Below are 26263 nucleotides of genomic sequence, written 5' to 3'. Positions count from 1 at the left end.
CGGCACCATCCCTACGGTGAAGTATGGTTGTGGCAGCATCATTCTGTTGGGATGTTTTTCAGCGGCAGGGACTGGGAGACTAGTCAGGATCGAGGGAAAGTTGAACAGAGCAAATTACAGAGATTCTTGATTAAAACCTGCTCTAGAGCGTTCAGGACCTCAAACCTTTTTTGTTTTTCATAAATTAGATTTTTTTAAATAAAAACCTGTTTTTGCTTTGTTATTTTGGGGTATTGTGTGTAGATTGATGAGGGGAAAACATATTATAATCAATTTTAGAATAAGGCTGTAACGTAACAAAATGTGGAAAAAGTCAAGAGGTCCGAATTCACGGTATGGGCTGCATGATGTGACTATAGGCTAATTGATGATTTGAGAAAGTCCGAAAAAAAGCTGTTCCTTGCCTCAGGCTGCACAGCTGTTCTCCGATCAAGTGATCATATTTACACCCATCAGACTATTCTCAATTTAATCTCGTCTTTACTAATATGTCAAATTAGTTTTGATTCAGAATGACCCATTATGAAATGGGCAGGAACAGGGGCATGGGATTTTTTAAAATGAATTTAAATGCACTCAAACAGCAAATGGAGGCCTCACTCTTTCCCGCTAGTTCGTTGATAAATGAGGCCGGATAGGCAACACCAGTAAAATAAAAATCCCTATTACTAGGCTATTCAAAATCAAATTCACTGTAAGCTGCCCTGCACAATCATTGAACCAACAGCATCGCCTAGTCTGGCTATACAGTACGTTCTCTCCCAGACTCGTGGATAGAACTTTTGGACCGTAGCATAAGGTAACCAGTCCATCCAGTTGTGCATAATAATACAGTCCACACTCAAAGGCATTTATCAAAAATGTGTTTAATTTTGGAGTATAGGCTAAACCAATTATGTACCAAAGACATCTTAAATTGGTTTTGTTTGATGTTTTTCTGCAGTGCGTAATATGCAGTAGGCTATGTATTGTATAACCGCACAATCCATTTAATTACGTTTTTTTTTCTCTCCCAGGCTTGGGCTCATAAGCATGCATAAGCTCTAAAATGCACATGGGTGTTTTGAATGAATCATCACCTTAGAAAGCGCTGTCCGTTCCACTGTGCTGAAACATCCACAACGACCATATTTTACACTCAGTTTCAAGCTGCTTTTGAACTTCTGTCTTCAAATTGATCACCACAGTGAGGTGAGTTTTAAAAGCATGATACTGCTTTGACGATAAGTGTTTGACGTGACTTTTCCATTGCATTGATGTCAGAGTGGTTAGAGGGACAATAGAGCCCTGAGTACCAGTCCATTAGGACCTGATGGTAGTTACCAAATTGGATACTACCAATGCATGTCCAGAGTGCATAAAAGGAGATTCCCGTGACTCAATGGTCACATGGAATTTTACTACGGTCCTGACTCATGACTGCTGGTGTGGCAGTAATACGGTCACTGCAACAGCCCCAGTGGAGAGGAACTTGTTTGGATTCTTTCCACCCTTAACAAGCCACAAGGGTGTGGAGTGTGTGTGTGTGTGAGGGTGTGTGTGTGTTGGGGGATAAACCAGCGGTCATTAGTAACGCTTAACTGCCCTGGACACAGAGTTGAAGGTGGTCTGTGTGTGTATGTGTGTGTAACTGACCACTTGTTGTGTCTCAGGAGGATCGTGTGTTTGTGTGCCTAAGTGTGTGTGTGTACAGTGCATTCGGAAAGTGTTCAGACCCCTTCACGTTTTCCACATTTTGTTACGTTACAGCCAGTGGTGGAAACAGTACTCAATTGTCATACTTGAGTAAAAGTAAAGATACCTTAATAGAAAATGACTCAAGTAAAAGTCACCCAGTAAAATGCAAAAATATAAATAGTAATGTAAAGTACAGATACCCCCAAAACCTACTTAAGTAGTACTTTAAAGTAGTTTTACACCACTGGTTAGAGCCTTATTCTAAAATTGATTAAATAGTCCCCCCTCCCCCCATCAATCTACACACAATACCCCCTAATGACAAAGCAAAAACAGTAAAAACTGAAATATCAGACCCTTTTCTCAGTACTTTGTTGAAGCACCGTAGGCAGCAATTACAGCCTTAAATCTTCTTGGTAGTAGGACAAAAAAAATATCTTGGTTGACGAAAGTCGTCTGATTATTCGACCAATCTATTGGTCAACATTTTTAAAACGTGTATTTTTTCATATATAGACACACCCGATGTTTGAATAAAATCAACTATCTGTTGCTTAAAGTTTACGGTTTAATGAAATAAGACAAATGCCTCAAGAGGGCGACAGTTATGGTTTTCATATGCACATTTTGGTGAAACAGATTCATTTAATTTATAATAACATCTTCATATGTCAAAATCATTGTCATGTGGTTAATCAACATTTGATCCAAATCTAAATGAAAATGATACAAACCTAAAAAGTAAAGCCTACAGCCTGGCTTGGAGCTCTCCTATCAATGTTGAGTAAGGACGTGCGCGCATAGAAGTAGGCCTAAAGCCTACAGGCCAGGTAGCCTTTAGGCCTACTTCTATGCGCGCACGTCCTTACTCAACATTGACAGGAGAGCTCCAAACCAAAGAAAATTACTAAATTGACAAAAGTCATAAATGGAATGAAATAAACCAACACTTTTTCACAAGTGTAGTATAGGTTGTGCACTCCGCAAACAATGTGTCCACTCCGATAATGAGAACGGGAAGACCGGAATAATATTGAACGCATTAATTAAAATAAATTACCGTAACCAAAGTAAAAAACATTGTAGACGAAAATTCCAATAATTTAACGGTAAATGTACTACAGGTTATATATGTAATGGTGAATTGATATACACTAACAATCAAACGCAAACAATTAACGTGTACAAACTGGGGGGAGAGAGAGCGCAATCTGGAGCGAGAAATGCATCTGGGCGCATGGTCAATCTGTCGTCTGCATTGGCCAGGCAGCATTTACGTTGATATGGCCTCAGCATACTTCTTGCGCTTCGCGGAGCATTGCAGAGCTGTTATCATACAGGATATTACCCCCCATACCGTCAACCAATCATGTCAATGCGGGCCTATAGAGAGCCTTCCGCATTGTTAAAAAAATGTGGGAGGCGCATGGCGATGCATTACGGAGCTCGATTTGCCCTCTGCGTGCCTCTGGAGGCTCCGCAATTGCGTCACACCGTCATGCAGCCTAAAACAAAAAATTTGGATGAAGGATTGGGCCAAACTTTTGACTGGTACTGCATATATTTGTTACTGCTCGACTAAAACAATCTTGGTTGACCAACAACCTAAAAATAGACCAGTCGACTAATTGGGGTCAGCCCTACTTGGTACACCTGTAGTTGTGGAGTTTCTCCCATTCTTCTCTGCAGATCCTCTCAAGCTCTGTCAGGTTGGATGGGGAGCGTCGCTGCATAGCTATTTTCAGGTCTCTCCAGAGATGTTCTAATCGGGTTCAAGTCCGGGCCCTGGTTGTGCCACTCAAGGACATTCAGAGACTTGTCCCGAAGCCACTCCTGCGTTGTCTTGGCTGTGTGCTTCGGGTTGTTGTCCTGTTGGAAGGTGAACCTTACTGCAGTCGGAGGTCCTGAGTGCTCTGGAGCAGGTTTTCATCAAGTCTCTCTGTACTTTGCTCCGCTCATCTTTCCCTCGATCCTGACTAGTCTCCCAGTACCTGCGGCTGAAAAACATCCCCACAACATGATGCTGCCACCAGGTGTGTGCCTTTCCAAATCAAGTCCAATCAATTGAATTTACCACATTGATCATCTCATCTAAAAAACTGTTTCCGCCTAGTCATTATGGGGCATTGTGTGTAGATTGATGAGGGAAAAAAATAATTTAATACGTTACAGCCTTATTCTAAAAAGTAACAAAATGTGGAAAAGGTCAAGGGGTCTGAATACTTTCCGAATGCACTCTATATGGTCTGCCTCGTTGTTCCTCGTTGTCTGTATATACTGAGTTTTTTGCTGTGACTGGTAGCTGCTCTGTACCCTGCTAACACTGTACCCAGACATTAAAATAGCCTTCCGTGCCTATGGGAGACTGCCACTGGGCACCACAGCAGCTATAGACTGAGCTCTAACTGCTGTGTTCCCGGAAGGGAGCCCTAGTTCCAAATAAGCCCTGGCTCTACACACTCACACGTATACACCCCAGTCAGCATGTGCTATGGCCAGCTAACCCAGACAGGAATAACCAATGATGCAGGCAAGACCCTCTGCGGGATTTAAACACATACTAAAGCTGGGATGAAGGGAGGGTTAAGGAGGAGAATAGAGAGAGAGAAGAGAAGAAAGAGGGGGACACAGTGGAGAGAGAGAGGGGGGGGAGATGACAGATGGAGAGAGACTGAGTTCCAGAGTCCATGTAAAGGTAAAAAGATAATCCATGTGTGTGAGATATATATGTGTGTTTGTGTATGTGTGTGTGTGTGTGTGTCGTGGTAGCTAGCAGTAAGGGAGTGACATGCAGGATGTCCAGATGACACAGGGGCAGCTAAAGGTGAAAGTTCATAGTTGTTTCCTGGAAAAGAGAGATTAAATATGAAACGAAACAGACATGGAGAGAGGGATGATGACAGAGCGAGGGAGAGAGGGATGACAGATGGCGAGAAAGTGAGAGAAAGGTTCTGGTGTAATTTACAGTCGTCGTCTTCCTGGCATTTACTTAGAAATGTAATGGTAATATGGTAATAACATAATAATGTATTAACACTTTCTTTTGGAGTTATTGAATCATGTACTGTACCGCAGGGTACTATTTAGTATTAGGTAGAAACAGATTTTGTTTATTTCTTTCAAGCAAAATGTAGACATTGTTAAAATGTACCGTTACTGAAAGATAATATGAGAAGGAGGGCAATAGAAAGAGAATTGAAGTGGTAAGTTCATTTGTGGTGTCTGTCTGTTTCTTCACTACTGGACAGTGAGAGTAAATGTGTGTGTTAGTGTGTGATTGAGGGTTCCTCTATGTCAGGGAGGGGCAGAGGCAGGTGGACATAGGAGAGTAGGCGACGGGGGGAGGCCGACAGGGGGAATGAGGGAGGGTGACGGGGGAGGGAGGCCCTCTTCTAATCCTCTATCTGTCAGTCTGTCAACAGAGAGCCCAGCTGTGCCTCCCTCTTGCCCCAAACCTAAATATTATTACCTCTCTCCCACTAAGCACTATTACACTTCCAGCTAAGTATTATCATACTCAAATATTACCTTCTACTGCAATCAGTATCAACCTCCTAAAAGTACCCCAATATCAGGGCGTTCCTAAACCTTATTTCCTCATCCACTAATATTTACCCCATGGCAATGGTGCCCTCAGGGGTCCATGCTTAGTCCCCTCCTGTACTCCCTGTTTGCGCACGACGCCAACATCATTAAGTTTGCTGACGACACAACGGTGGTAGGCCTGATCACCGACGAAGATGGTGTGGTGCCAGGACATCAACCTTTCCCTCAACGTCAGCAAGACAAAGCAACTGATCCTGAACTACAGGAAATGGAGGGCCGCCCCCATGCACATTGACGGGGCTGTAGTGGAGCGGGTTGAGAGCTTCAAGTTCCTCGGTGTCCACATTACTAAGGAATTAACATGCTCCACACACATCAACAGTCGCGAAGAAGGCACGACGACGCCTCTTCCCGCTCGGGAGGCTGAAATGATTTGGCATGGGCCTTCAGATCCTCAAAAAGTTCTACGGCTGCACCATTGAGAGCATCTTGACTGGCTGCATCACTGCTTGGCATGGCAACTACTTGGCATCCGACCACAAGGTGCTACAGAGGGTAGTGAGTACAGCCCAGTACATCACTGGGGCTGAGCTCCCTGCCATCCAGGACCTCTATACCATGTGATATCAGAGGAAGTCACTAAACAGACTCCTATCACCAAAGACTGACCTCTCTGCTACTGCATGGCAAGCGGTACCGATACACCAAGTCTGAAACCAACAGGACCCTAAACAGCTTCTACCCCCCGAGCCATAAGACTGCTAAACAGTTAACCAAATAGCTAACCGGACTATCTGCATTGACTATTTTGCATTAAATATTTTTGTCTCATCACATACACTGCTGCTACTGCTTATTATCTATTCTGTTACCTAGTCGCTTTACTCCTAAGGAAAGGGCCCGTAAGTAAACATTTCACTGTTAGTCTACACCTGTTGTTTATGAAGCACGTGACAAATAATTTGAATGGATCTTGATTTGTTTTTTTGTTTTTTATCCATTCAACATCTTTCCTCGATTAGCAGTGGGCCATCTGAGCTATGTTTTAAAAACATGGGGCAGTTGGAAGAATCACAGTGCTCGCAATGATTACCACAATTTTCCAATGCCCTGTTTGATGAGCCCACCCCACCCCTCCGGCTCATAGGAGTCAACATGGCGTCCATAGAAGCAGTTTCCTGACCTCTGTAGGACACAACCCTGAACTAGACTAACTTTCCTGGTCACTGTGTGACCTCTCACCTGTGACCTCTGCCCTGTCGGCAGGGGGCGTGTCCGGGGCGTCTGTGTCTTCGGGGGAGCTGGAGAGGGAGATGAACGACGGGAGCTTGGTCTTGTGAGGACCCAAGGAAGAAGACGAGAGTGTCCCTGGATCTGCCTGAGCAGAACCCTCTGCCGCCTGATCAACAGGTAGGACCACTGACAGGCTAGGCCTGAAGAGAGGAGAGGGGGAAGTGGAAAAGGAGGAGATTAGAAAACATTATTGACATCGAAATGTAATATAATCTGTGCACATCTGGCAATATAAATTAATGTCTGTTTTTACTGTGTTGTTTTATGGTTGTTGCTATGCATTTTCCAAAATATCTGTTTTCAATTTGTAATGTAATCTATTTGCTCTGTTTTATTACATTTTTTAAATATAAATTGTATCTAATTAATTTCACTTTGTCATTTAATTATTTTGACAGAGGGCCTGTTCTTGACCTCTTGGTGCGGGACTTCTTGGCCGGGGCAGCGGAGGGGCCTGTGGTGGGGTTGGGGTTAGGAGCAGTGCGTTTGGCCCTCTGACGGTGCTGCAGCTTACACTGGGCCCCTCGAGGACAGGAGCCACCACTGGAGAAGTCTGGACACACCAGGGTGTGCTTCTTCTTACACTGGAGGAGAGGACAGACCGATACCACTTATTATATGAAACACACAGGAGGTTAACATGACCCAAGAAGACAGTTTGAGACTGCTCTGTTAGTTACTACACGGAGTGTAAAAAACATATAGTTTACTTCCTAATATTGAGTTAAACCCCTTTTTGCCCTCAGAAAAACCTAAATTCGTCGGGGCATGGACTCTACAAGGCGTCGAAAGCGTTCCACAGGGATGCTGGCCCATGTTGACTCCAATACTTCCCACAGTTGTGTCAAGTCGGCTGGATGTCATTTGGGTGGTGGACCATTCTTGAAACCCAGCAGCGTTGCAGTTCTTGACACACTCAAAACGGTGTGCCTGGTACCTTCTACCATACCCGTTCAAAGGCACTTAAATCTTTTGTCTTGCCCATTGACCCTCTGAATGGCACACATACACAATCCATGTTTCAATTGGCTCAAGGCTTAAAAATCCTTCTTTAACTGCCTCCCTCCCCTTCATCTACACTGATTGAAGTGATTTAACAGGTGACCTCAATAAGGGATCATAGTATTCACCTGGTCAGTCTATGTCATGTTCCTAATGTTTTGTATACTCAGTGTATGTGTTTCAAAGCTTTGTTTTTGAGTGTGTGTGTGTGTGCGCACTTGAACGTGGTCATCTTAAGAGCACTGCGTGTGCCTGAGTGAGTATACAGATGAAGGTCTGGTGAGAGTGTATGTGACAGGGAGAGTGTGTGTGACGGTGTAATATGGGCGTAAATTGGTAACTTCATTCTGAGGGAGATTCGATCCCTCCCACCTGTCAGAAAAGCTAATTATACTCACTATGGGGTGCGAGCCGTGTTTGTGTGTATGTGGTGTGTGGGGGGGCAGCCTGGAGCAGGTTGGTCCAGAAATAGAGTGAGGGTGGGGGTAAGGGGTGTGTGTGTGTGTGTGTGTGTGTGTGTGTGTGAGAGGGGTGGGGGTCTGCAGATTGAGTTTCCAGGAACAGTTTGGACTCCAGTTCACCCCATGGTCCCCTCAGCCCTGAACCAGTCCGTGCACCCCTCTCCTCTCCCCGATGAAGCACCTCTCGCTCCGCTATACCCCCAACCCCTCACTATAGCCAGTACCACTAACTCCCAAACTCAGACCCCCTGCCCTTCTCACACCCATGTTCCTGCACCCTAGGGGTCAGATCAGTGTAGGTCTTAGACTTATCTCACTTTCAGCTTTTCTGAGGCGGCAAACCAAAACACTCACAAAGTCACACCATAATGCTATATGTTTTTATGCCCCAACGTAAACATTGACACTATTTGCCAAATTTAGCAAAGCCTGTCTGTCTCTATTACGTTATCAGTCTGTTACAATTCAAGAGTCTGAGAGCAGAGGTGCAGATAGAAGACGCTTTACATTGTTTTTAACCAATCCAACCAAGATGTGCCCTGGGGTTATAGTGGTCGTCTTTAGACCAGGGAATGGGACCATACAAAGACTTACAACCGTTTTTAGAGCCCTTCTCCAGCGTAAGGAGAGGAGGGAAAACTTGAGCCAAATGCCAAATCTACTAAGAATCAACTGCCAGCAGTCGAATACATTCTCATTTTCATAAAACACTGAAAAGAGGGAAAGAGAGCAAGAGCCAAGAAACGGAAGATAATAAAAAAAGTGAAAGCGGACAGAACATCTTTATTCCACACCAAGTTAATCATTTTCCACTTGATTTAAGAAACGCTGGGATGTCTCAGGGGTCTATTAGAAGAGCTCTCTCTCCACTGCGTTCCAAACCAGGACGAGTCAGCACATTTACCATTACAGAGAGGGAGGGGTAGAAGAGAGGGGCAAGGAGGGAGGGAGATAGAGGTGGGAAAGGAGGGGAAGGGGAGAGAGGAGAGGGAAACAGAGGGGGGGGGGGGGTGGATCGGGGTTCAAAGGAGAGCAAGGGAAGTTGAAAGAGTGGTGGAGATGGAGAAACAAGAGAAAGGTGGGAGATCAAGGGAATGAGAGAAGGCGAAAGGGACCAAGAGGGTCCAAATTGGATAAAACGAGAGAGACAGGCACAAAAGAGTAATACAGAATAGAAAAGGGGGAGAAGGTAGTGATGGGGGATAGATAGAAAAGAGAGAGAGAAAGAGTGTTCGGGAGGGAGGGATAGTGAGCGCGAGACAAAGCGAGAGATGGAACGAGAAAAGAGGATGGAGATGGAGGGAAGCGGGGTTAACCCCTGAGCTACTGGAGTGTCTGCCTGCCTGCCCCATAGTGCCATCCTCAGCACTTCCTCCATCTGTAATTACTGCCTGCTATCCCTCCCACAGCCACCAGCTAGCAAGCACATGTGCACGCACAAACGCGAGCACACACACACACACCAGACCTAAGCACTTCAGCTAATAGAATAAATATTAATGCCCTTTGGTTTTATATATCCTCATTTCTCTGTGCTATATTTAAACGAGGCCTGACAGTGTGAAAAAGCATGTGTTACACAGACACTCATAAACAACAACTGAGACAGAGAGAGGGTTATAGGAGGGAGGGGATAGATGAACAGATATAGGATTGGTAGGGACAGAGACAGACGGAAAGAGAGGATAGGAGTGGTACTAGGAAACAGAGTGTGTATGGGAACTCAACATTTTTGTGTGTCTGTGTGGCCGTGCACCGTTACCCCCTGGTCCTCAATGTGTCACTCAGACACTAGAGTTATGTCACTATTGACAAGCCCTTACTCTCAACAGCTGTCCCTCCATACCCAGGGCTGTTCGGAGGACAGTTTATATGTTTGTGTGAAGAGTATGTCCACCAGGGTGTGTCCAGTGGTGTAGCAGTGCCTGGAGAAGTGGGTATACACTCATTTTGCCAAACATTTCCCAAACGGTCCACTAAGGAAAGGTGAACAATTATTTGAGAAACAACACTCTGAATGACTTAAAATGATACATCCCATTCTGGTCTTTCAAAGTCAGGCCAACCCAAGCTGCACTGTGCAAGTAGTCTAATAGTAGGCCTACTATTGAAACAGATAAATGAGGCTGTCAACAGAGTCAGAAATTCACAGGTTTGGTTTTTCTGTCAGGTTTTCGCTCTCAAAGTCACACTTTTTTTAAAATAGAAAACAACCAAATTGGATGTTCTAAGTACACAACAATGCTTAAACCACATAAGGATTTTTGAGTGTAGTTACCCTTTAATATATGCGTTTGGTTAGTGGTGTTTCTGGGGCACATGAGATGGAGTTTGCGAAAGCCTTTGAATCTACCAGAAGACGGTTAGGCCTATCATTAGCGTCGCTATATTTCTCCTGTTCCTTAATTGTTCGACACCTGGACGTTTTACTTCATATTACGAGGCACGTCTTAACTGGCTTCAAAGTAGCCTAAAGCCACAATCCCACCATAGAAATGCGGAGGCAATTATTTTATAAAGACATCCCTCATATGCGTCCTCCTGTTCTATTGGCTTTCTTTCAACTTTATTTCATCATCTAGCAGCCAAACACATTATCATAGTCATATTAGCAACCCCATGATTGTTGTTGCATCTTTAGATCTCCCCACTTTCAACATCTTGAATGGATATTTTCCATCTCTGTCCATGAAATCGCTCGCATGTGCGCTGTGTAGTTTAGAACTGTGCTTTCCTGCAAATTGCATTTTGGGAACATTCGCACCATTCTAGGCCTACTGCCGTGTGCACATTGCTGCTCTGAAAATGTGAAAAAATGAATAGTTTATCATCATTTTCAGCTAAACATTCTGATCTGTTCCTTCAGCCTTATTAATTGATATGGCGTATACCTACCACTACACTACGCATCCTGGGGATTAATACAATGGGTGGGTCTAATCCTGAATGCTGATTGGTTAAAAGCACACTCCAGCCTGATCGCCACTATAAAAAGCCTCTAGACATTAGCTCACATTTCTTTCAGGATAACATTTTGTTTTCAACAGCGGAGATTTGTACAAACCTTGCAGTCTGTCTTCTCTGACATTTGCAACAGTGTTTCAATATACAAATTCGATCTCCAACCGTCCCACAGTAATGAACGTGTCGGGATCGGGAGAAATGTCAATTGAAAAAAGGTCAAACGAAACGAAGTGCAGCTAGTTTGCCGTCTTTCCAGCTTCAGTTTGAGGTGATTGTGTTAGCTGTGTTGTTGGCTGCTCTGAACAACAGTGTCCTAACGAGAGAGCACATTTTCTATGCCAGGCGAAATCGTGCCTCATTAGCTCGTTGTTATGGATGTTTCCAAATAAATGGCACTTGAAAACAGCTTAAACAAATGCAGCTGCTGTTGTTATTCCGGCTGCACTGATTGACGCGACTAAGTTAACCGTAGTTGGCTAGCTAGCAAGCAAGGGATAAGGAACATTTGGAACGACGACTGGGTCCCGTCTCTGGCAACCGATCCAATAGAACGAACGACCAGCCGGCTTGGGTAGCACTCTTACAGTAGATTTGTTTCGGGACTGTATCTTGTGGAAGGATGAAATAATATGAATAAATTCATCAACATATCGTTTTTTAATGAAAATGTCAATCATTATTTGAATATGTTGGTAACCTGTTGTGTAAAAGTAATAATGCCCCTCGAAGGGACTTCGTCTCGGGCCTAACAACACCCGTGCCAATCTATCCTCCAAACACCGGCTTCTCGGGCATTATCACTTAAATACGCAATGCCCACCGAGTGGGTAAACGGCGTATACCCTCCACTACACCACTGGGTATATCTACCTTCTCTACCATAGGTCATCAGATCATGATAAAGAGAAAGAGAGAATGTCTGTGTCTGTCCCCGTGCGTGTGTGACTGACTGTGTGTACATGTGTGACTGACTGACTGTGTGTACATGTGTAACTGACTGACTGTGTGTACATGTGTGACTGACTGACTGTGTGTACATGTGTGACTGACTGACTGTGTGTACATGTGTGACTGACTGACTGTGTGTACATGTGTGACTGACTGACTGTGTGCACGTGTGTGACTGACTGACTGTGTGCACGTGTGTGACTGACTGTGTGTACATGTGTGATTGACTGTGTGTACATGTGTGACTGACTGTGTGTACATGTGTGACTGACTGTGTGTACATGTGTGACTGACTGTGTGTACATGTGTGACTGACTGACTGTGTGCATGTGTGTGACTGACTGTGTGTGCACGTGTGACTGACTGACTGTGTGCACGTGTGTGACTGACTGACTGTGTGCATGTGTGTGACTGTGTGCACGTGTGACTGACTGACTGTGTGTATGTGTGTGACTGACTGTGTGTACATGTGTGACTGACTGACTGTGTGTATGTGTGTGACTGACTGTGTGTACGTGTGTGACTGACTGACTGTGTGCATGTGTGTGACTGTGTGCACGTGTGACTGACTGACTGTGTGTATGTGTGTGACTGACTGTGTGTACATGGGTGACTGACTGTGTGTATGTGTGTGACTGACTGTGTGTACATGTGTGACTGACTGACTGTGTGTATGTGTGTGACTGACTGTGTGTACATGTGTGACTGACTGACTGTGTGTATGTGTGTGACTGATTGTGTGTACATGTGTGACTGACTGACTGTGTGTATGTGTGTGACTGACTGACTGTTTGTATGTGTGTGACTGACTGACTGTGTGCACGTGTGTGCGAAAGAGTGTCTGTGTGTGAGAGAGAGAGAGAGAGAGAGTAGGTGTGTGAGTGCGTGTGTACATACATGTGTGTGGGACTGACTGATTGTGTGTGTGTATTCGTATGTGTGTGTGTGTGTGTCATACCTTCTCTCCCTGAGGGCAGTATCCCCTGATGAAGTCCTGGCACAAAGCAGCCTTGCGGGACACGTAGACATGGCTGTAGGGACAGCTACCGTTGTTACATATACCCTTCAGGAAGTACGAACACACAGGCATCTAGAGAGAGACAAGTTGTTGTTACCAATCTCTGCTTGGCAATATCTCCATAAAAATGGCACACCAATAAAGCATTTTCAACGGAATTGAACATTTCATTGAGAGAGAGAGAGAGAGAGAGAGAGAGAGAACGAGAGAGGCGAGAGAAAGAAAGAGTTCATTCACAGCATACTAGAGAAAACACAGTCAGATGTAGAGTGAAAGAAGTCAACAAGCCAATCCACCATTCAAATAGGTCCCACCTTCTACAATCTGTCACTGCCTCTGCTGTTAAATAGCCTTAATTGCAGTTGACAGAGAAAGAGAGTGAGTGTGTGTGTGTGCGCGCATGTGACAGCCTGTAAAATGTCCTCTTGTGTGTGAGTAAGGTACGCTGTGTGAGAGTAGTGCAGGCCAGTCTAAATATACACCATGTAGAGAGAGTGATAGAGGTGCGAGACAGAGAGCAAGGGAAAAGGAGCTAGGAGAGGGAGAGCTATACGGAGAGGGCCAGGGTGGGGGGGGGGGGTAATGAGAGAATCAGGGCGGCTCGTTGGGATGGGATCAGTTCTACCTAATTAACTGCTACAGAAATATTTATCCAGGCCGCAGCTTGTCCAGCTAGCTATCATGATGCGTTTATGTGCTGGCTGTGTGTACGAGTTACGGTCGCCAGGCCCTGAGGGGGTAGGAAGGGGGGACGTGCGGAGGTGGGGGGTACAGAGGGTCTTGTTTCGGGAGTTATTTCTTGGGGGGGGTACAGGATTGGAGCTCCTCGTCTATCCCCAGTCCCTACTAGTATGTGTGCGTATTGGGTTGCGAGGCTGGACAGGACACCTGTCTGTGGGTTGTTTGTCTAAAGAAAAATATATTTCCCTTTCCAGTGTAACCACTTTCCTTTACCCTATACGGACTGGCCTCGTTAAACACCTAGTTAAACACCACTACATGACCCTATTCTGTGCTATGGGGCCAGATAAACAAATGAGACAGTTTAACTACACGTATTACTATGTAACTATGTCATTAGTAGCTATGAAGCAGAATGAATAATCGAAGATGAACCATTGTGTTGACTGTTGGTAGTACTAAACATGTGATTATTATCTTTTAGTTTGTACTCTTTCTCTGTTAGAGAGGGAGTCGTTTAGATGAAGTTAAAGATGCAGCCAATGATCTATACTGAGCAAACATATAAACGCAACATGTAAAGTGTTGGTCCCATGTTTCATGAGCTGAAATAAAAGATTTTCCGTATGCACAAAAAGCTTATTTTTCTCGTATGTTGTGCACAAATTTGTTTACATCACTGTTAGTGAGCATTTCTCCATTGCCAAGATAATCCATCCACCTGACAGGTGTGGCATATCAAGAAGCTGATTAAACAGCATGATCATTACACAGGTGCACCTTGTGCTGGGGGACAATAAAAGGCCAATCTAAAATGTGCAGTTTGTCACACAACATGCCATGCAATTGGCATAGTACCAATTGGCACCAAATTTAAACAGTTTTGAAACAAGAGTCATACTTCTGACCTATTTGTGATTTATCCAGTTCAGGTGTGTGTCTCAGACCTTTAACAAGAGTTTGTGTGACTGGCCGTGAACATATTGGGTATGTATAATCAGCTGTGTGTAGATGTGTCTTATAGTTAATTAAGGGGTTGTGTACTCATGCCATACTCTCTGTACCCATGCCTATTAAGGTGTACGTGTTCAGGTGTAAACCATGTTGGGACATCTGAAACCTGGGACAGGGACCACCATTTTGGTCATGATACCCCCATCGCCCGTACCCCGACTCCTTTCAACCTGCACCCCCCTAACCATAGAATCAGGTCACGTCTCTGAGTGTGTACACTACCAGTGGGAGTGTGTGTGTGTGTGTGTGTGTGTCTTAATACTGCCAGTGAGAGCACAGAGACAGGAGCTGTGCCAATCGAGTGACTGTGACTCTAGCTGTATCTCTATACACCACGTCTTACACCAACCATAACTCTAAACACCACGTATTGTATGTGACATGTCTCCATATCTATCTCTGGGTGGTAAACTAACAGTCGGTCCTAATGCAATCCCTTTCCCTACCCCCTACCATTAATCCTTCAATGTTTGCAGATCTGTAAGTGTGTGACACCATATTCTCACCTCCTCCCTGGCTATATACCTGACGGGGCCAAACGCTAACTGCCTAACTACACAGTACACTCCAACCCAGCTGGTGTGAGAGACATTGACGTTTCACATACTCTCACCTCAAGGTCGTTGTGTGTGTGTGTGTGTGTGTGTGTGTGTGTGTGTGTGTGTGTGTGTGTGTGTGTGTGTGTGTGTCACATAGTTTCACCTTCTCCTTGGCCACCTTATGGGAGAATGGACAGGTCCCACCTGTCTGCTTACACGTACCCCTCAGGAACCTGCAGGAACCAATGGGAAGAGTCATCAGATCACAGAGCAGCCAATCAGAGAGCCCACACAGTCTGTACAGGTGGTTTTGAGGAGATCTGTGCATGTTAGGTGTGTGTGTGTGTGTGTTACCTGGTACAGACGGCCACCTTATCAGGATCGTGGATGTAGGGGCAGGTATTGCCACGGTTACACTTGCCAAAGCGGTTGTAGTACATACAGTACTGTTTCTGGGACTTCTTCTGACGAGCGTGCCTGATGATGGCTAGACTCCTCTGAACCGCACGACTGGAAGAAAGAACACACACAATCAAGAAAACATATAGTTGTGCAATTACGTACAGGTAGCAGAGGGTGTGTGTGCGCGTGTATATACTAAAGTGCTTACCTAGCCACAAAACGAGTGCTGGAGGGCCGGATGAAAGTGCTAGAGGTGGTGTGGGAGACTTCCTGTGGACTGGACAACCGCACTGTTTGGGGAAAAGAGAGAATGAGAAAAAAAGAAACCGCCTCTATAAACTAAAACTTTTTAAAAAAATGGGTAATATGGCGTTATTAATACACCATTACGACTGACATATTTTGTGTGAGTGTTTGTGTGTGTGTGTGTCCATGTCTGTGTTTACACTGTAGTAGTAGTAGTTTTATTACATTACATGTAGGCCGTACTTGGCAGCTAAGAGCTGAAATACTTACATAGCACATACAAGTAATTAAACGGGTAAAGTGAAGCAGTTCCAAATCAGGATGTCAACAGAAGCGGTTTGTTTTCACAGCGTCAACAGCAAATAATGGTCACAGCCAGGGGGAAGTCGTGGGTGAGGATCGGACAATTCTGGAGCCGTTGTTTAGCAGCGCACCTCGCCGTGCCCGACACAGACAGCCATCTGTAGCGTAGCCGCTTGACTTTGTAGCCACTCCTCCACAAGTAGCACCCACAAGGGTGATGCCCCGGCAGCCGCTGGCACCAGAAAGCTCACCACTCATCAGTAGCCTAGAGTAGGCTATTACAGTCATAAAGCATCTGCCATTACTGCAAGCCATTTCCACTGTGTGCCCAGGCAGATATGACGCAATGACCTGACAGCTATAATTTAATGTTTTAAACGGACATAGTTGATATCTTTGCCAGTCTTTCTGTATTTCAAATTACACTAAACCAAAATATAAACGCATCATGTAAAGTGTTGGTCCCAAGTTTCATGAGCTGAAAAAAAAGATCCCAAAAATGTCCTAACACAAATAAATTCTCTCAAAAGTTGTGCACCATTCTCTTGACATCCCTTTTAGTGAGCATTTCTCTTTTGCCAAGATACGCCACACCAGTCAGGTGGATGGATTATCAAGAAGCTGATTAATCAGCATAATCATTACACAGTTGCACCGTGTGCTGGGGACAATAAAAAGCCACTCTAAAATGTGCAGTTTTGTCACACAACACAATGCCACAGATGTCTCAAGTTGAGGGAGTGTGCATTTGGCATGCTGACTGCTTGAATGTCCCCCAGACCTGTTGCCAGAGACTTGAATGGACATTTACAATGCCGTGCAAAAGTATTCACCCCCTTGGTGTTTTTGTTTTACAGCCTGTTGTTGCATTACAACCTGTAATTTAAATGGATTTTTATGAGGATTTCATGTAATGGACATAAAAAAAATAGTCAAAATTGGTGACGTGAAATGAAAAAAATTACCTGTTTCAAAAAACAAACAAAAAACGGAAAAGTGGTCCATGCATATGTATTCACCCCCTTTGCCATGAAGCCCCTAAATAAGAGCTGGTGCAACCAATTACCTTCAGAAGTCACATAATTAGTTAAATAAATTCCACCTGTGTGCAATCTAAGTGTCACATGATCTCAGTATATATACACTTGTTCTGAAAGGACCCAGAGTCTGCAATCACTAAGCAAGGGACACCACCAAGGAGCTCTCCAAACAGGTCAGGGACAAAGTTGTGGAGAAGTACAGATCAGGGTTGGATTATAAAAAAATATCTGAAACTTTGAACATCCCACGGAGCACCATTAAATCCATTATTAAAAAATAGAAAGAATATGGCGCCACAACAAACCTGCCAAAAGAGGGCCGCCCACCAAAACTCACAGACCAGGCAAGGAGGGCATTAATCAGAGAGGCAACAAAGAGACATAGATAACCCTGAAGGAGCTGCAAAGCTCCATTGCGGAGATTGGAGTATGTGTCCATAGGACCACTTTAAGCCATACACTCCACAGAGCTGGGCTTTACGGAAGAGTGTCCAGAGAAAAAGCCACTGCTTAAAGAAAAGAATAAGCAAACATGTTTGGTGTTCGCCAAAAGGCATGTGGGAGACTCCCCAAACATATGGAGGAAAGTACTCTGGTCAGATGAGACAAAATTTAGCTTTTTGGCCATCAAGGAAAATGCTATGTCTGGCGCAAACCCAACACCTCTCATCACCCCGAGAACACAATCCCCACAGTGAAGCATGGTGGTGGCAGCATCATGCTGTGGGGATGTTTTTCCATCGGCAGGGACTGGGAAAATGGTCAGAATTGAAGGAATGATGGATGGCGCTAAATACAGGGAAATTCTTGAGGGAAACCTGTATCAATCTTCCAGAGATTTGAAACCGGGACGGATGTTCACCTTCCAGCAGGACAATAACCCTAAGCATAGTGCTAAAGCAACACTTGAGTGGTTTAAGGGGAAACATTTAGATATCTTGGAATGGCCTAGTCAAGGCCCAGACCTCAATCCAGTTGAGAATCTGTGGTATGACTTAAAGATTGCTGTACAACAGTGGAACCCATCCAACTTGAAGGAGCTGGAGCAGTTTTGCCTTGAAGAATGGGCAAAAATCCCAGTGGCTAGATGTGCCAAGTTTATAAAGACACCCCAAAAAACTTAGGTGGCTCTACAAAGTATTGACTTTGGGGGGGGTGAATAGTTATGCACGCTCAAGTTCTGTTTATTTGTCTTATTTCTTGTTTGTTTCACAATAAAAAATATTTTGCATCTTCAAAGTGGCATGTTGTGTATATCAAATGATGCAAACCCCCCAAAAATCTATTTTAATTACAGGTTGTAAGGCAACAAAATAGGAAAAATGCCAAGGGGGTGAATACTTTCGCAAGCCACTTACATAAACTGAATTTGGCAGAAGTCCAACTGGCCTCACAACCACGCCAGCCCAGGACCTCCACATCCGGCTTCTTCTTCCGCGGGATTCGTCTGAGACAAATCCAGCCACCCGGACAGCTGATGAACAGATGCATCTCTGTATTGCCAGTCATGTGAAATCCATAGATTAGGGCCTAATGAATTTATTTCAATTGACTGATTTCCTTAAATGAACTGTAACTTTGAAATTGTTGCATGTTGCATTTATATTTTTGTTCAGTGTAGTATTTTCAGTGATTTTATTAAGCAGAGAGTAGGAGAAAAGAAGGGAGTCTGAGTGAACCAGCAGTGTATTGTATATATACAGTGAAGGAAAAAAGTATTTGATCCCCTGCTGATTTTGTACGTTTGCCCACTGACAAAGAAATGATCAGTCTATAATTTTAATGGTAGGTTTATTTGAACAGTGAGAGACAGAATATCAACAAAAAAATCCAGAAAAACACATGTCAAAAATGTTATAAATTGATTTGCATTTTAATGAGGGAAATAAGTATTTGACCCCTCTGCAAAACATGACTTAGTACTTGGTTGGAAAACCCTTGTTGGCAATTTTCATGTCCTCTTACCATAGCTAGAACCCTCTGCAAAGGGTCTAGGTAGAAAACTGCAAATGGTTCTAGGTAAAAAACCTTTGCAAAGGGGACAAGCCGAAGAACACTATATGGTTCTACATAGCACCTTTTTTTCTAAGTGTGTACCAGAGACCTGATAGCTCACCAAGACTCTAGTTTTGGAGGGAGGGAAGGAAGCAGGGAATGAGATATGGGTATGGTGGAAAAGAGGGGGGAGGTAAGGTAAGGAGGCTTGATACCGAGCCAAGTCTCTAATTTTGGAATATTTCAGATGTAAAATATATCCTCTTCATCAGTGTGTGTTCCTGTGATCTTGACACTATGATGGGAGGCCACTGGCAGATGACCAAGAAAATAAGAGTAGTGTAATCTCAGCTAACTGGACTGGTGAGATCTGAAATTATAACCGCTGTTGTGGTGGACACTAAAGGCATTTTCAGAGCATGCTGGAATGTGGTGTTCTGGAGAGTCGGTGTGTGAAAACGGCACTTCTGTGTGTGTGTGTGTGTGTGTGTGTGTGTGTGTGTGTGTGTGTGTGTGTGTGTGTGTGTGTGTGTGTGTGTGTGTGTGTGTGTGTGTGTGTGTGTGTGTGTTTGTGTGTCAGGAGGCGAGTCACAAGCTGCAGGAACAGAAGTCAACTCTTCAATTCCAGCCACATGTTTTGGCAGAGAGAGAGAGAGTAAGAGAGAGCGACTGTAAATCAAAGAACGAGAAGGGGAGAGAAAGAAAGACTAAGTCTGTATGTGACAGAAGGAGGAGAGCGACCCCTTACAAAAACCCATATGATTTTCACGTGATCTCGTGTGATTTTATGTGAAGTTCATGCGATAACATGTGACAACTTGGTGAGCACGTGTGAAATAAATGTAACACGGGGATGAAACATTTCAACATGTGATGACATGAAACAACACGTGACAATATTTGAGCACAAGGGAAAACCCCTAGGGCTGTGACGGTAATTGAATGAATAACCGTGTAACTGACAGTTATGGATGAAGATCTTCCATATAACCTCCCAACCCGTTTAAATAGGCCTATATCCATTTTAGGATGATTTTTTATTAACTTTATTTTCAAGTAGATCAACTTTACCGTAAAATGTAAGTGTTTACTAATGATTATAAGCGATTGTTTTGCTAACTTAGTCTGTCAATTAAACGTTCTATACCTCCCCTTCTTTCCATTTGACCTTTGATGCGCGAGCAGCTAAATCGCAAAATGAGCTTTTATGTAGAGCACGTTTTAATTTCTTGCTAGTAAATAATTACATCCATCTTCTTTAAAAAAAAAAGGTTGGATGTGTCTGACCATTCATTAATTATTCAACAGCAGTTGACAAGGTTGTTCTGGCTCTGAGGCCTATATACGCGCTAATGTTGTGTCAAATGGACAATGCGCCAGCCTCTTCAATCTGGCATGGTATAATTTGATACAGAATCTCTTAATTTAAATTTATAGACTAATCAACGCTGACCAGGCCGGTCCTGGTTGATATGCCTCCATAGGCCGAGACCCCAAAAATTGCCGCCCTCCTATACCCTCAAAGTAGAATAGTAGTCTAGGCTACAGTGTCGGCCTGAAATTCACTTTTATGAATGCCCATGTGGTAACGTACCGTTTGCAAAACAGGCAATTTACTGTTAATCCCTGTCACTTGGTTACATGTATTTATGTTAATGCATGTATTAATTACAGTAATTTACCGTTCTCATTCTCAGAGTGGAAACGTTGTTTGCAGAGTTCACAACCGTCTTGGTTTATTTTGGTTTATTTCTTACCATCATGTAAGCGCTCCATGAGAGCAATGAGAATGTGTCTGGTTTCTCTGTCCTGTTAATGTTGACGGAGCACGCGCTTGAGCACGCATATTAGTACCTGGCCTGCTTCAAATCCCAAATGTAGGAAAGTTCCCAGGTGGGCTTCTCACTCATTTTTTCTTTGCCTCACATAGTAAGTCAACAAAGTCCTTTTTATTTTAGTTTACAACCACTCAAATTATTATAGTTCCTAACAGATTTTTGAAAATTTGTTCTGACACTCTCCCCATCGATAATCAGTGTCGCTGATAGATATGGTATGGACATGTTGTGTGTATTTGTTTCTATTTTAAACATTGTCAATTTCATCTTCATACTATAGCATACAGTTGTCGGAAGTTTACATACACCTTAGCAAAATACATTTAAACTCAGTTTTTCACAATTCCTGCCATTTAACCCTAGTAAAACATCCCTGTTTTAGGTCAGTTAGGATCACCACTTTATTTTAAGAATGTGAAAGGTCAGAATAATAGTAGAGAGAATTATTTATTTCAGCTTTTATTTCTTTCATCACATTCCCACTCGGTCAGAAGTTTACATACACTCAATTAGTATTTGGTAGCATTGCCTTTAATTGTTTAACTTGGGTCAAACGTTTTGGGTAGCCTTCCACAAGCTTCCCACAATAAATTGGGTGAATTGTGGCCCATTCCTCCTGACAGAGCTGGTGTAACTGAGTCAGGTTTGTAGGCCTCCTTGCTCGCACATGCTTTTTCAGTTTTGCCCACACATTTTCAATAGGACTGAGGTCATGGATTTGTGATGGCCACTCCAATACCTTGACTTTGTTGTCCTTAAGCCATTTTGCCACAACTTTGTAGGTATGCTTGGGGTAATTGTCCATTTGGGAGACCCATTTGCGACCAAGCTTTAACTTCCTGACTGATGTCTTGAGATGTTGCTTCAAAATATCCACATATTTTCCTGCCTCATGATGCCATCTATTTTGTGAAGTGCACCAGTCCCTCCTGCAGCAAAGCACACCCACAACATGATGCTGCCATGGTGTTCTTCGGCTTGCAAGCCTCCCCCTTTTTCCTCCAAGCATAACGATGGTCATTATGGCAAAACAGTTCTATTTTTGTTTCACCAGACCAGAGGACATTTCTCCAAAAAGTACGATCTTTGTCCCCATGTGCAGTTGCAAACCGTGGTCTGGCTTTTTTATGGCGGTTTTGGAGCAGTGGCTTCTTCCTTGCTGAGTGGCCTTTCGGGTTATGTCGATATAGGACTCGTTTTACTGTGGATATAGATACTTTTGTACCTGTTTCCTACAGCATCTTCACAAGGTACGTGGCTGCTGTTCTAGGATTGATTTGCACTTTTTGCACCAAAGTACGTTCATCTCTAGGAGACAGAACGCGTCTCCTTTCTGAGCGTTATGACGGCTGCGTGGTCCCCTGGTGTTTATACTTGTGTACTATTGTTTGTACAGATGAACGTGGTACCTTCAAGCTTTTGGAAATTGCTCCCATAAATGAACCAGACTTGTGGAGGTCTACAATTGTTTTTGAGGTCTTGGCTGATTTATTTTGATTTTCCCATGATGTCAAGCAAAAAGGCACTGAGTTTGAAGGTAGGCCTTGAAATACATCCACAGGTACACCTCCAATTGACTCAAATTATGCAAATTGACATATCAGAAAGCTTCTAAATTTTCCAAGCTGTTTAAAGGCACAGTCAACTTAGTGTATGTAAACTTCTGACAAACTGGAATTGTGATACAGTGAATTATAAGTGAAATAAATCAATTGTAAACAATTGTTGGAAAAATTACTTGTGTCATGCACAAAGTAGATGTCCTAACTGACTTGCCAAAACTATGGTGTGTTAACAAGAAATTTGTGGAGTGATTGAAAAACTAGTTTTAATAACTCCAACCTAAGTGTATGTAAACTTCCGTCTTCAACTGTAGCTGTCCCCTTCATACTTCCCTTGTCAATTGATTGTATTTAGCCTACTTCCGACCTAAGGTAGGTTTTTAAATACATTTAAGGAAAGGAGAACTAAACTCAGCAAAAACTAAATGTCCTCTCACTGTCAACTGCGTTTATTTTCAGCAAACTTAACATGTGTAAATATTTGTATGAACATAAGATTCAACAACTGAGACATAAACTGAACAAGTTCCACAGACATGTGACTAACAGAAATAAAATAATGTGTCCCTGAACAAATGGGGGGGTCAAAATCAAAAGTAACAGTCAGTATCTGGTGTGGCCACCAGCTGCATTAAGTACTGCAGTGCATCTCCTCCTCATGCACTGTACCAGATTTGCCAGTTCTTGCTGTGAGATCTTGACACCTGCAAGTTCCCGGACATTTCTGGGGGGTATGGCCCTAGCCCTCACCCTCCGATCCAACAGGTCCCAGACGTGCTCAATGGGATTGAGATCAGGGCTCTTCGCTGGCCATGGCAGAACACTGACATTCCTGTCTTGCAGGAAATCACACACAGAACGAGCAGTATGGCTGGTGGCATTGTCATGGAGGGTCATGTCAGGATGAGTCTGCAGGAAGGGTACCACATGAGGGAGGAGGATGTCTTCCCTGTAACGCACAGCGTTGAGATTGCCTGCAATGACAACAAGCTCAGCCCGATGATGCTGTGACACACCGCCCCAGACCATGACGGACCCTCCACCTCCAAATCAATCCCGCTCCTGAGTACAGGCCTCGGTGTAATGCTTATTCCTTCGACGATAAACGCACATCCGACCATCACCCCTGGTGAGACAAACCCGCGCTTCGTCAGTGAAGAGCACTTTTTGCCAGTCCTGTTTGGTCCAGCGATGGTGGGTTTGTGCCCATAGGTGACTTTGTTGCCGGTGATGTCTGGTGAGGACCTGCCTTACAACAGGCATACAAGCCCTCAGTCCAGCCTCTCTTAGCCTATTGCGGACAGTCTGAGCACTGATGGAGGGATTGTGCGTTCCTGGTGTAACTCGGGCAGTTGTTGTTGCCATCCTGAACCTGTCGCGCAGGTGTGATGATCGGATGTGCCGATGCTGTGCAGGTGTTGTTACGCGTGGTCTGCCACTGCCAGGACGATCAGCTGTCCGTCCTGTCTCCCTGTAGTGCTGTCTTAGGCGTCTCACAGTACGGACATTGCAATTTATTGCCCTGGCCACATCTGCAGTCCTCATGCCTCCTTGCAGCATGCCTAAGGCACGTTCACACAGATGAGCAGGGACCCTGGGCATCTTTCTTTCTGTGTTTTTCAGAGTCAGAAGAAAGGCCTCTTTAGTGTCCTAAGTTTTCATAACTGTGACCTTAATTGCCTAAGTCTGTAAGCCGTTAGTGTCTTAACGACCGTTCCACAGGTGCATGTTCATTAATTGTTTATGGTTCATTGAACAAGCATGGGAAACAATGAAGATCTGTGAAGTTATTTGGATTTTTACGAATTATCTTTGAAAGACAGGATCCTGAAAAAGGGACGTTTCTTTTTTTGCTGAGTTTATAAGGGACAAAAAGTGAATTGCTTTGCCACGTTTTGCAGTATTACTTTAGTGCTTTGTTGCAAACAAGATGCATGTTTTGGAATTGTTTTTTATTATGCACAGGCTTCCTTCCTTTCACTGTCAGTTTGGTTCGTATTATGGAGTTAGTACGGTGTTGTTGATCCATCCTCAGTTTTCTCCTATCACATCCATTAAACCAGTGGTGACCAACCGGTCAATCTTCAAGGAATTGCTAGTCGATCACCCAATATTTATGTAGAAAAGCCAATGAAAAATAAAGGCTTGCACTCCTTTTTTTACATCGTGAGGGGCAGTTGGGAAAAATAGTTCTGAACGGTCATCCAACTTGGAATTCCAAGTTGGAAACTCGGGCATCTTTCTAGAGCTCCAACTTTTCGACCTGAAAAAACCATGTGCATGATTTGACGTCGTTGACCATCAGATGCAGGTACCGTCAGTCGAGTAAAATAAAAAAGCTAATTACTTCAACTCATGCTCCACAGTGCCTCACAAGTGCTAAACCAACTGATCTATTTTGTTATCAAAGTTCTAGTTTTAAAATATAATATGGTCTGATTAACAATATTGGCAGGCCAGTCATATAGACAATATGCTGTGATAATGTATTAGGCCTACTGCCCAAACCTTATTCCTACAAAACTGTTTGTGTGAGGTTCATGTAAAAAAAAAAATCTGAGCAGTAGATCTTAGCTTGCTTTTTGACTGTGAAAGTGATCTCGACTCAGAAAAGGTTGGTGACTACTGCATTAAGCTCTGTAACTGTTTTAAAGTCACCATTGGACTCATGGTGAAATCCTTGCGCGGTTTCCTTTCTCTCTGGCAACTGAGTTAGGAAGGACGCCTGTATCTTTGTAGTGACTGGGTGTATTAAGAGACCTACCAAAGTCTGATTAAAAACTTCAACATGCTCAAAGGAATATTCAATGTCTGCTTTTTTGTTTATCCATCTACCATTTGGAGACATTGGAGAACCTCCCTGGTCTTTGTGGTTAAATCTGTGTTGGAAATTCACTGCTCGACTGTGGGACCTTACAGATAATTGTATATGTGGAGTACAGAGCTGAGGTAGTCATTCAAAAATCACGCTAAACAATATTATTGCACACAGAGTGAGTCATTGCAACTTATTGTGACTTGTTAAGCAAATGTTTAACCCTGAACTTATTTAGACATGCTATAACAAAGAATAACAAAAAAATTGTAAAAACTTCTCAAAACATAATTCCAATTTGACCTTATGGGGTATGTGTGTGTGTAGGCCAGTGACAAACAATCTAAATGTAATCAATTTTCAATTTAGGCTACAACACAACAAAATGTGAGAAATACTTTCTGAAGGCACTGTAAGTGCATGTGTTACAAAAGAAACATACAATATTTAATTTGTAGCTAGTCACCATTTCAATGTAATACTCACTTCCCTGCCACCTCCCTGAAAATGTGTTTTTGGAACGTTTCACACGTGACATTTAGTTTTTCCGTAAAGGTGAGGACCAATTCAGCATGTTTGTAAGACTTTCTCAATACATTTGTTTTACCAGTCGTCAGGAAGTTACGTGATGGTCCCAGACGGTCTCAAACTATCCCAAATCATTATAAGTAAAGTTATGAAATGGTGGTTTAAAAGTTAGTGGTACGCTGCTCAGCTAAAATATGACCCCCCTTGGGATTTGAACTCACAACCTCTGGATTTGAGGTGCACTAATCTGCACCCATACACATTCATTACCTATAATACATCTCTGCACTTAGCAAAGAGTGCCATCTGCATTGCTATTTGAGTTATCAATTAAACTATTCGTTCATCAATGATTTCATTTACTAATTTCAGCAATTTGAGGGTTTTCTAT

General features: G+C 43.5%; 1 protein-coding gene across 4 annotated transcripts in view; it reads right to left on the bottom strand.

Moving 5' to 3' along the window:
- The window catches only part of LOC129855587 (zinc finger CCCH domain-containing protein 3-like), a 90974-nt gene that overhangs the window by 2145 nt on the left and 62566 nt on the right, over positions 1 to 26263 (bottom strand). For all 4 annotated transcript variants that reach the window (XM_055923408.1, XM_055923410.1, XM_055923409.1 and 1 more), the window contains exons 6-11: positions 15754 to 15835; positions 15498 to 15653; positions 15307 to 15376; positions 12850 to 12981; positions 6931 to 7100; positions 6466 to 6656 (exon numbers count right to left, since the gene is read on the bottom strand). In XM_055923408.1, coding sequence (XP_055779383.1) covers positions 6466 to 6656; positions 6931 to 7100; positions 12850 to 12981; positions 15307 to 15376; positions 15498 to 15653; positions 15754 to 15835 — 801 coding nt within the window. The remainder of the gene's footprint in view (positions 1 to 6465; positions 6657 to 6930; positions 7101 to 12849; positions 12982 to 15306; positions 15377 to 15497; positions 15654 to 15753; positions 15836 to 26263) is intronic.

The sequence above is a fragment of the Salvelinus fontinalis genome, chromosome 5, assembly GCF_029448725.1.
Source record: "Salvelinus fontinalis isolate EN_2023a chromosome 5, ASM2944872v1, whole genome shotgun sequence".
In the NCBI taxonomy this organism is placed as follows: domain Eukaryota; kingdom Metazoa; phylum Chordata; class Actinopteri; order Salmoniformes; family Salmonidae; genus Salvelinus; species Salvelinus fontinalis.
The sequence above is the reverse complement of the archived record's forward strand: the minus strand, read 5'-3'. Positions and strand labels throughout refer to the sequence as shown.